Below are 11,573 nucleotides of genomic sequence, written 5' to 3'. Positions count from 1 at the left end.
CCTGTACCAAACTGTCTCTGTCCACTAGAACTGGAAGAACTATTGCCTGCCCGCTTAAACTGTTTTCCTTTAGGCTTGAAACGAGAATCCTTTCTGCCACTGCTTCCTCCCTCAACTCTAGAGATGGTTGCTGAAACTGGGGCGGATTCTGTGGAAGTGATGCTGATACAAGCTGTGGAAATGGCTGTGGAATAAATGGTACCCCTCTTTGTCGCAATATACCTGCTTCTGCTCCCTTAGCTTTGTTCAAAGCGTCAGCAAAAGTATTTGGTCGTCCACTATTCACCAAAGTAAACACATCGGGATTAAGGCCATTGATAAACTGATCTGCCATTGCTTCATCAGTAGCTGCTATATGTGGTGCAAACTTCAAAAGACTTGAAAATTTGGCCACATATTCTTCGATATTCAAATTACCTTGGCTTAGATTGGCAAATTCAGCACCCTTATCCTTCCTGTAGGAGACTGGAAAGAAACATTGATAGAACTCAATTTTAAAGACAGTCCAGGTGATAATCGTACCTCGTTGTTCCAATGCCCGTTTGGTAGTAATCCACCAACTTTTGGCAACTTCATGAAGTTGATGTATGACCAGTCGGATACGACGATCATCGGTATAGTCGAGTGATTCAAACAGTTGTTCTATATCTTCAAGCCAATTTTCACAATCAACTGAGTTTTCTATTCCTTTCAATTTGGCGGTTTAAATGATTGAAATCGCTTCAACAAAGTTTCCATTGGAGTAGCAGTAGGATCCAAATGATCAGTAGATGTACTACCCTGTGCATTCTGGGGTTCAACTGTTGGCGGTGGTACTGGTGATGGTTCAGCTGGAGGAACCACTAATGGCTGTCTAATGGCCGGTGCTTTACGGGGAGGCATATCTGATTGTCAAACAGATTAGTGCATAAACAATATCATATGCAACAATTTATTTCATCCTTCTCTGATAAGCATTCTCATGCATTCTCATGAGAATTCAGGTTCTGACTGAGGATAATCTGGAATACAATTGCATATATAGCATGCAGTAGCAATAAAAGCACATAATCATGCAGTCACATAATTATTGCAATATAAAGCATGCTAGCATATAATGCACATAATCAGATATAACATGTAATCTCATGTGATATCAAACAATCAAACAGACTCAATCTACCCCGCTCATCAACTTCTAACTAAATCCACAAACTTATGCTCTGATACCACCTGTTGTGGGGACCCGGGTTGCTAATCTTATCTTGGGGCAATTTATTAGAATTAACAATTAATCAAGTACACAAACAATATAAAGAACCAAGAGCTAAATTTTTTTTTTTTTTAAAATTACACTGTCTCGCTCGATCGGCAAAAGTTGCCCGATCGAGCGAGCTCAAACTTGAAGCTCTCGGGTCTAGGACATTCTTGGCCTCGCTCGATCGGTGAATTTCTACCGATCGAGCGGGCACAAAACTTGATTTCTCTGCCTTGCAAAATAAGGGCCTCGCTCGATCGGTGAATTTCTACCGATCGAGCGGGCTACATTTTCCAGAAAATGCAAGAAATATTTTTGTTGTCCAAACTTGAAACATACCAACACATACTCTGATACAAGCTTCAAAATAATAAACATGCAATCTAATAACATCTGATAATCTTCCATACACAAGCTAAGACATATTCAACTACTTATACAAAATTCTTGTATTCTTTTCTAACATGTTTATCCACTCAAAGTACATATCTTGCTGCTACAACCCGTATCCTCACATGCTACAACTCTATCTCGAGCCATCACTGTCTCTTCTGACTAGCTTCTGCCCCACTTATTGCCATGCACACATACAAAACAAAGCAATAGCCGGATACCTCCGGTGAGAATAAAATCCCAGTATAAATAACAAAACATGCAATAACAATAGCATCTCATCTAATGCTATAAAATAAATGCAATTCATGTTTGAAGAATAGGCTATCAAAGCTGATATCAATAAAGCTTGGTTCTTTGGGATCCCGAGGAATAAAATAACTATCAAACCGCCGACACTCCCAATCGAGGCGGCATCAAGTATTTTAATCCTCTGACTTTGGCGCAATTATAGAGAGTCTTCTGGCTCTAAAAGCTAAGGCTTCAATCCATGCCACTCAACTATAATTCTCCAAACGTCATTTCACACTCTAGGCTAATCTGCCCTTTATGCTTTACAGGCTGGAGTTCAAGATGAATGCAACATAAGCTGTATGCATTAAAGACTGTAAAACATCTTGAACATGTAATCACATAATTAAACAAAGCATCAATACTCATATAAATCACATAGAAGCACATAACAAAACAATAACAAGAACATATGTGATTTACTCGAGAATAATAGCTATCTCGAGGGTTCTATCCCATCTGGATAGCTGTCATTTATACCTTTCGATGTCGAGTCTGAAAGTACTTCAAATCTGTAAATACAATCAACAACAACATGTCAAAATTTGCTCAGCTTCTCAACTTCATTTCAAATACAATACTAGCAAACCTTGCTTCAACTCTTTCTCGGTTCGAATCGGGATTCTCGAATCGTCAATCTTCGAATGAAAGCTGAGAAATAACATATCAAATAACTAACAAGATCAGATGCAACTCAAACCATGCTCCTTTTAATCAATCATATCAAATTCTTGACATTTTGCGAATCGACGGCGTAACGGCTACAAACCGGCAATCCAAACAATATCCAAAACAATCCAACAATCAAGATCACTTATAATCTCATATCAATATCATCAAAAACATCATAATCAGATAGGGTAGGGTTCGAATTTTGCTTCATAAAATCATATAAAATCCGAACGATAGTCTTTTTTCGAACCGTCTGCGAATACGTAATCGGTACAGCTCATAATTGCTTATATCTTAAAATCATAAATTTCTATCTTCAACATAAAAATAAAGTCTGAGAAAGATGAATGAAACTTGTACCAAAACGAAGGTCTCGGAGCGGTGATCGCATATATATATTTATTTGGAATTTCTGACAACCGAAGCGCACAAAATCGAAGCTTTTTAAGAGAAAAAAATGGAGTTTGGAGGGTTTCAGCCGTGTACTGCCTCTCTACCCTTTTCTTCTGATGTTTTCCACGTGAAAAAGAGATAATTCAAGTAGAGAATTATATATATATTGCATATTTGCACTTTAGTCCCTGAACTTTTGGTTATTTGCAATTCAGTCCCCGGAGAAGCGATTTAAATCAATTTCAATCCTTTTTAATTTAAGAATATTAGAATTTAATTTTAAACTCTAAATATTCCCAAATTAAATATTCTCGAATTAAAATTAAATAATTCCGGACCTTACAGATATCTTGTTCAATCGACCCAAAAAATTGACATTTGCTAAAAACAAAAAACAAAAAAACTAGAGTCAGTAAAAAGAATAAATAAATTAGTATAAAAACATAAGTCGATGTCTCAACCCAAAAATTTGATATTAAGAATATTTCATGCTACCTACAAAAACACTACTTCATGATAATTTTAAGGGTGATCATTCATCAATACATGCGAGGTTGAAGAAGCGTGATTTTAGGAGCTTGCAGATCTCGATAAAATAATTAAAAAAGAAATCGAAAAAACAATTTAACTATGTATGGTAATTTATTTACTAATTTTTCAATATAAAACGAGCAATCATATTTAAGAAAAAAAAAATTCCAAAAATTAAACGTACATAACAAATAAAGTGATCAGCTCTTATAGAATGAGACGGAAATTTCGGTGGCGTTTTCGATATACCCATACTAAATTTAAAAATCTAATTTTATTTTAGTTATGTGAGATCTACATGAATTCATCAACCCTATATTTTCAAATTATAATTTTGAATTGTTGGATTTAATATTTGAGTACTATATTTATACAAGCATGGACCAAACATTTTCTTGTTTTACAAGTAATTAAAATTCTGTAGCCGGACAAAGTTATAAATTTTGCTATTTTAAGAAATGGCTGTTACTGTTGCATCATCATGACTAGTTACTTTGTTGCACGCATTGCGTGCTAATAATCCGTTTTTATAATAAATTTATATTTCAAATAAAACTGTCAAATAAAATTATTATATTATATATATTAAATACAAAAATTGGTAAGAAAATAAAAAAAAATAGTTAGATGAAAAAAAAGAAGAAAAAGGTCATAACTGAGAGAAAAATGAGATAGTGGAAGAAAGAGGTTGCGTGTATGTTTTTTGTTTCTATTTATGTATTATTTTAATGGGCACACTAAGAGACCACACTAAGGTGCTCTTACATAATATATAGGAATAGATAAGTGGTTCAGATTTTTTTAAATCCACATGACATTGGACTATGTTGGAGGAGGAGATAATTAAGAACTTGATTCGTAATGTTTTCCTAATTTTATTCATAAATTGGTCAGCGTTTGATCATATATATAATTGATATTCCGATATAAGAAAAGTAACAAATATGAAAAAGAGCACTAATTAATCATTTTAGAACTTGGAATTATCTCCAATTCCATAGAATTTTAATTGGTTTTACTAATCGAGTGGTTCGTGACCTAAACTGTTGGTTTTGATTTTATTTTTTTTATTTTTTTTTTGAGAATGTTCGTTTTGGATTTTTTTTTTTTTAGGCTTGTATAGTTTGTGATAAAATTTTCGCGTTAAATAAAGACCCATTAATGCTTATTGCAAAAACAACTTCGTTCGTTTAATTTGTAAAAGAAACACATTTAGTTTGGCGTTAAATCTATTTCCGGTTGGAAACATAATAATTAATAAATACATCTATTGATATAATTAATACTCAAATTTATTTTATTTTTATTTGATCAAAATATTAATTTTTTTATTGAGCGTCATCAAATAACAACTTGTTTACGGTTGACAAAAAGGGAATATATAATGATGTCTATAACTCTGTATGAAAAAAATTGTTGATATAAAATATTAAAATAATATAAAAATCAATATTTATGAATTCACAAATAAGAATGCCGAGAGTAGGTGAAAAAGGGTAGAGCATTTTAATTAATTTCTAAATTAAAACAAAAAAGAAACATAAGATTATTGAGAACCCAAACTAAAAAAATGAAATGTTAGAATATCGAGAACCCAATATTGCAAGCGCAAAACAGAACCTGCACTCTTACGCAATAAATGATCATGAATCCGTCTCCGTTTGGGCAACATTCGCGGGTAAAATGGTCATTCTTATCCTGATCAAAGAGCAATTCTCATGCAAAATGATCTTATCTATCTATATCTTGATACGGTGGATTATATATATATTTTAGTTAAAAATAATATTTTTAAAGGATCGAGTTAGATTAGATATTTGTCTCACAAAATTAACTCATGAAATAATCTAATTGAGACATTTGTATAGAGACCAAATAATTTGTGTATAGACCAAATAATCGTGAGTTTGATTTTCGTCACTAATAGTTTTTGGATATAGTCTATTACGAACATCTTCACTAATGTGGAAAGCAGATTTCCGGAATGACATGATTTGTACAGTTTTGTTTTTTTTATTTAAAATTTTAGTTTATTTAAAATATTATATATTATATTATACTGTTAATAAAGCGAGTACCCTAATATAACAAACTTTTGGTGAATCCATTTTCAATATTTGAAAATTGCCCTTACTTTTTTTTTTTTTCAATACTGAATTTTATCTTTTTTATGCAATAATTTTCGAATTAGTTTCTTTCCACAATATCCTTTAAATCAGAAAAAATATACTAACGACCGACATGACATCTTGTACATCCAATAAGTGAATGTCGCGTCAGCCGGTGCTCATGTAGCTAGCTGTCCACGGGGTTAATCCCTCGATTTATGTCGCGTTTCAATTTCGTCTCTCGTTTTTCAATTGTTCCGATTTGGTCCTCTATTTTTCTTACATTTTCCGTAATTGATCCTTCCATCCAATTTAATGTTAAACTAAATGAAATTCGTGCATGTAACTTATTTAGCACGTGCAAGTGACTGTCATATCGGTTTATTCCCCCAAATTTTATCTGAACCCTACCCTCCAACTATGCATACGACATTCGAAGAGATCCTGTGAAACGAGCGATTGCTGAGTTTGAATCTAGTAAGTACTATTGGGGTACAATAATTATCCCTGCTGGTAGGGCGATCGAACCATGACGCTTGAGCTACTGTGCGATTTAAAAGATTTGAGTTGCATCATTATCACCAGTTATAGTTTTTTGTAAAGCGACAAACGCTCGGTCCTACAATTGGTATCAGAGTCAAGGTCATAGGTTCAATTCTCATTGATTGCAAGGAGTGCATTTATTGAGATGAAGATTGTTGGCGTACAATTCTTGTTGGTAGGACGATCGAACCTTGACGCTTACGTTGTTGTGCGATTTAAAATATCTGAGTTTCACCATTACACCAATTATAGTTTTTGGTAAAATGGCAAGCGCTCAGTCCAACCCGTGCCCAAAACAACTTCGATTGCCTTGAAATATTTTCGAGACGATCCTACCGTGAAAATTTCAAGACAATCGAAGTTGTTTTGGGCATGAGTGCACATAGATCTCCCGCATCCTAGGGACGGGGATCAAAACTATATATATATATATATATATATATATAAATAAATATAAATATACTTATACTTAAAATAAACTTCATGCATAAAAAAAGAATTAAATATATATTACGGACATATTTTAAGTGCATGCATACATGAAATATTTTATGATGTGTTTATGATTAAGAATTGAGCATGAAAAATATTTTTATGGAAATTGAAGTGATGTGACAGCATAGAAGTGGTTTTACCACTGACACAGAGGTAGTTCTACTACCGGCATAGAAGTGGTTTTACCACTGGCACAGAGGTAGTTTACTACCAGCATAGAGGTGGATTTATCCACCGCCATGTACGATGGTTCTTTAGACTGATCAGTCGGCACAGTTATTAGTCACATTCATGGATATGACCATACTCAGTTTTATGTTTATGACATGCTCAATTATGTTATGTATGATGAAGAAAGTTATGTTATGTTTAAGATTTATGATTCAGCATTTATGTTATGAAAAATGTTTCCATGCATGCTCATGTACATGTATATGTATTAGTATCTACGTGATGCATTATTTTTAACCTTGTTATAAATGATTAGACATGTTGAGCCCCTAGGCTCACTACGCTTATATGGTGCAGGTGAGCATGATGACATTTATGTAGCTCCTACCGGTGGTGAGGACGTATGAGCTCACGGAGCAGTGGACCCCGTGACCGTCGCAGTTATTTAGTCTATTATGATGGAATTTTGAAACATGTTTTATTTTATTAGTATTCCGCATATGAGATTTTTCAGCAGCATTGTTTATCATTTTAAATTGATGCATGAAACATTTTTAAGGATTTATTTATTTAATATTTTTCAGGTTATTTAAGAAATATATGTTATTTTTATATACATATATGTATGGGCGTATATGTATAGTATTATTTAAAAAAAAAGTTATATATATATAACACCAAAACCTAAATACATGCTATTTAATTTTCGTTTTATCCCAAAGCGAAAGAGAAACTAGATTTTAGAACTCAGAAATATTCGATCACTAACAGTGTGCTAGGATTTATATAAAAAAAAAAATTGGAATTGAAATTGAAAATTCTATTTTGGTGTCTGGTAAAAATTTAAAATATAATAGTGTTAAATGATAATATAATTTTTTAGATAAATGATATTTTGTAAAGTTTGCAAAGAAGAGTTGAAATATACGAGTTATATAATATATTTTTTAAAAAATTATTATTATTATTAAAACTCAAATCCTATGAAATCCCACAAAATCTGATCAATTTCATAAGAATTTTCATTTAACTAAATGAAATATCATCAAATATCAATCTTATTTCGAAATCTTATTTTACCAAATACTAAAATTGTATTTGTAATTCCAAATTCCATATTTGTGAAATCTACTCGTTGCAAATTGATTGGTAGTTGTATTAAATTTAGAAGAAAAAAATCAGACTTGTTGATATGGCGCATTAGAAATTTTCTTGGCTATGGATTTCGGCTTATGTCCGAACTAAATTAATCCAGCCTTTTTGGTTTGATATTATGGAGTTGTACGGATGTGGCCAATGGTCTAGATCGATAGAGGTTGCTTAGCCCTATGTTGCCTTTTTCTTGCTATATTCGATTGAGATACAAATTGGGAACAATAGAGTGGAAAAATCAGGGTTCGCAACATTTGGGAGGAAGAAAATCGATCAAAACATGATGGATTAGCTGGATTCTTATGTTTATTCCTTTATTTTAATCGTGATAGTTTGAACTGATGTTTGTAATTATATCTGCTGGACTTTGAAGCTTTAAAATGCTACCCTACCTTCTTTACACTCCGTTATATGTGATATAATAAAAGTACTTATTCTCCAATAGATAGACCTGGACTACATCTTGAAAATTCCTCTATGTGATAAACAGTTTTGTCAAGATTAAAAGATTGCTTCAGTCAATTGTATGATAGATTTTGCCCTTTTCATTGTTTCCATATTCCAGTTCAAACATGTATGCTCAGCTTGTAGATAAGTAGTATTTTCACTCTTTTTGGTCCTTCTATTGTAAATAGTTCATAAATGCTAATTTTGAAATCTTGTCTATGACAGGGTTTTGAAGTCTCTAAAGGGATTCAAGAACAAGACTTACGTATAGTTGATCAAAGCAGAAGTTCTGAAATGGGAGTTGATCATATGGATTTAAACGAACAACTAGATTATCATTCATTTGATTTCCAATCAGAGCTTGATCAACGGCTTCGGCTATGCTAATTCAGGAGTAGAGCTCTCGCCTATTATTTGCATGACATGTGTCCAATTAACACTATTTTCTTACATTTAAATTTATATCCCATTTTTTAACTGGAGTTAAGCTTACCTGGGTAAAAATTTCCCAGTCATTTAACATATATTCTTCCCGCCACAGTGCCACTGAGGTTTCCATCACCACGAGCCCACCACTCAAATTGCCATTTCCATTATCCAGCGACACAGTTTTCATTTTCATTAATCAAGTGATTTGAGGTTGGATACCTTATTAATAGGTATTTGTAAAATAATTTTTAAAATTTAATGTCCTATAATTGCTAAATGAAAATGTATCTTATAATTAAAATCATTTTTTTGTAGAAGAATATGTATCTATCTGGGTATGTGTGAGTATTATTGTAAGCTGTAGGAGCTTATAAGCTGTTTTAGAAGCTTATAAGCTGTTAGGTTTTATTTTAAAAATAAGCTGTTAAAATATTTGCATAAACTTATTTTAAACAACTTAAATAAGTTGATGCTTTTGGCTTTATAAGATCTATTTATTGTTAAAATTACCAAAATGGTATAATAACATGAAGATGATGTAAATATTATATCTATATATATATATATATATATATATATATATATATATAATTTTAAAATTTTATGATAAATTTTAAAATTAAATAAAAACTATTTTATATTTTAATTTATATAAATCTTACACTATGAATTTTTTTTAAAAATAATATATGTATTATTTTAAAATTACTCAATAATATCTTGATAGTATATTTTTTTTTAATTATAAGAAAACGATAGAAAAAAAATATTTAAAATTATATATATATTATTTTATATTTTAATATATAAAAATCGTATGCTTTGAATTTTTTTTTCAAATATATTTAATGTTAAAATAGTATATCGATAGTTTAGTTTTTTAAATTATAAAAAAATTATAGAACAAAACATTATTTTTTTGACCGGGAACAAAATATTATTTTAATATATATAACAAATTGATAAAGAAAACTGTAATTGAATATATTATGAAATTGAAAAAAATATATATAAAAGGATAATAGTTGGAAATAAAATATTAAAATAAGATATTTTCTTAAAAAGTAAGGGTGTATCTATTTTTTTAAAAACAGCTTATTTGACAGCTTATAAGCTGTTTTTTAAAAAAATTATCAAACAGTTTTGGAGAGCTTATAAGCTCACCCAAACACACTCTAAAATGATCAAACCGAATGAATTCAGAAATTCGATTGGTTAATTTAGAAATTTAGCTTAGTATTATAAAATTTCGGTTAAAGCGGTTAATAATTTGGTTCGGTTTTCAATCAATAATTTTTTTTAAAAAAAAATTGGTTAACGACATAATTAACTCGGTTGGTTAAAATTATTTTTAAAAAAAATTGGTTAATTTCCTGTCGGGGAAAAACATGTATTTCAAATTTTTAGTTTTGATTATATAATTTTAAAAAATAATATATAATTTGAAAAAATAAAAAATTGTGAGTTAGATTTTTTAACTCTACCTACTCTCATTTTCCGTCCATGGTTAGAAGAATTGAAAATAATTTATAATTAATAATAAATAATGGGCAAATAATGGACACATGTCACCATTTCCTCCTGGAGTGTATATCTCCAGGAGTAGCATAGCATAAGCCTTGATCAACGGTGTTTCCCTAGTTTTAATGGCACCTGTCCATCTGTCTTTCTAGGGCCAAAATGTGCCCTTTGGGACTGTCCCCGACCTGCACTAGCGTCAGAGTGGAGTCAAAAGTTTGATGACTATTGCAGTACTTATCATGCTCAGCTTGCATCTACTGAAGGCTATCTTGCAAGGCCTCCAGTTGTACGATCGGGAGGCATAGGCTTAAAGGATAACTTGCTCTTTGCTGCTCTAAGTTTGAGAGCACAAGGAAAAGATGTTGGTATTCCTGAATGTGAGGGTGCTGCTACTGCAAAATCCCCTTCGAATGCACCTGGTAAGTTCTGTTTCTTGCTTGTCTTCCCTGCCTGTTTTATCCACACAATGGTTGAATTTACACGTGATCATGTTTTTGTTCATTTGATATTGATAATCTGTTTTTTGTGTTAAGCAGAGCTCTTTGATTTTATTGTCTTGGATGGTGAAACAATGAAAGAATGACTTTTTTTTATAAGCCTAGAAGAGCATTTGAGAATGGAAGTAGAACGCAAAGGTCATTACCAGATTATAATGGGCGGGGCTGGCACGAATCAAGGAAACAAGTGATGAACGAATTCAACGGACTGAAGCGATCCTATTATATGGACCCTCAGTCAATGGAAAATTTTGAGTGGCACCTTTATGAATATGAAATAAAGAAGTATATTGAGTGCACATTATATAGATTGGAACTTAAACGTTCTGATGGGAAGAAAAGTCCCAAAGGGAAATTAGAGAATGACTCAGTTGCTGATATGCAAAAGCAAATGGGTAGGCTGACAGCCGAATTTCCAAATGAAAAGCAGCGAACCCTTAAGGGAAGGGGAAAAGCAAAAGATGAAACACAAAACATTAATTCTACTTCAGATCAATCAGCTAGTCTAGTTGAAGGGCTAGATTACTCGAGTGGTGCGACAAACGATTATCTTGTTGACAACATGAAGCGTTACGACTTGACTTGATTAAGTGAATTGGGATGCTAAGGAAACACGAAACATTTTAGTACAGTACCACAATATTAGCAGCCATCATCTTGCTAGGTTCACTCGACCATCAGGCAATTGGTGAG

General features: G+C 32.0%; 1 protein-coding gene across 1 annotated transcript; it reads left to right on the top strand.

The window, feature by feature from the left end:
• Window positions 1–10,427: 10,427 nt before the first annotated feature.
• Window positions 10,428–11,573, top strand: LOC140869532 (transcription factor VOZ1). The gene is given in 4 exon segments (XM_073272967.1): window positions 10,428–10,450; window positions 10,504–10,802; window positions 10,920–10,973; window positions 10,976–11,573. Coding segments are annotated over 4 exon segments (867 nt in total). The 3' UTR covers window positions 11,467–11,573.

This window comes from Henckelia pumila, chromosome 1 (assembly GCF_033568475.1).
Source record: "Henckelia pumila isolate YLH828 chromosome 1, ASM3356847v2, whole genome shotgun sequence".
Classification (NCBI taxonomy): domain Eukaryota; kingdom Viridiplantae; phylum Streptophyta; class Magnoliopsida; order Lamiales; family Gesneriaceae; genus Henckelia; species Henckelia pumila.
Note: the sequence above shows the minus strand (reverse complement) of the source record. Positions and strands in the feature narration are given on the sequence as shown.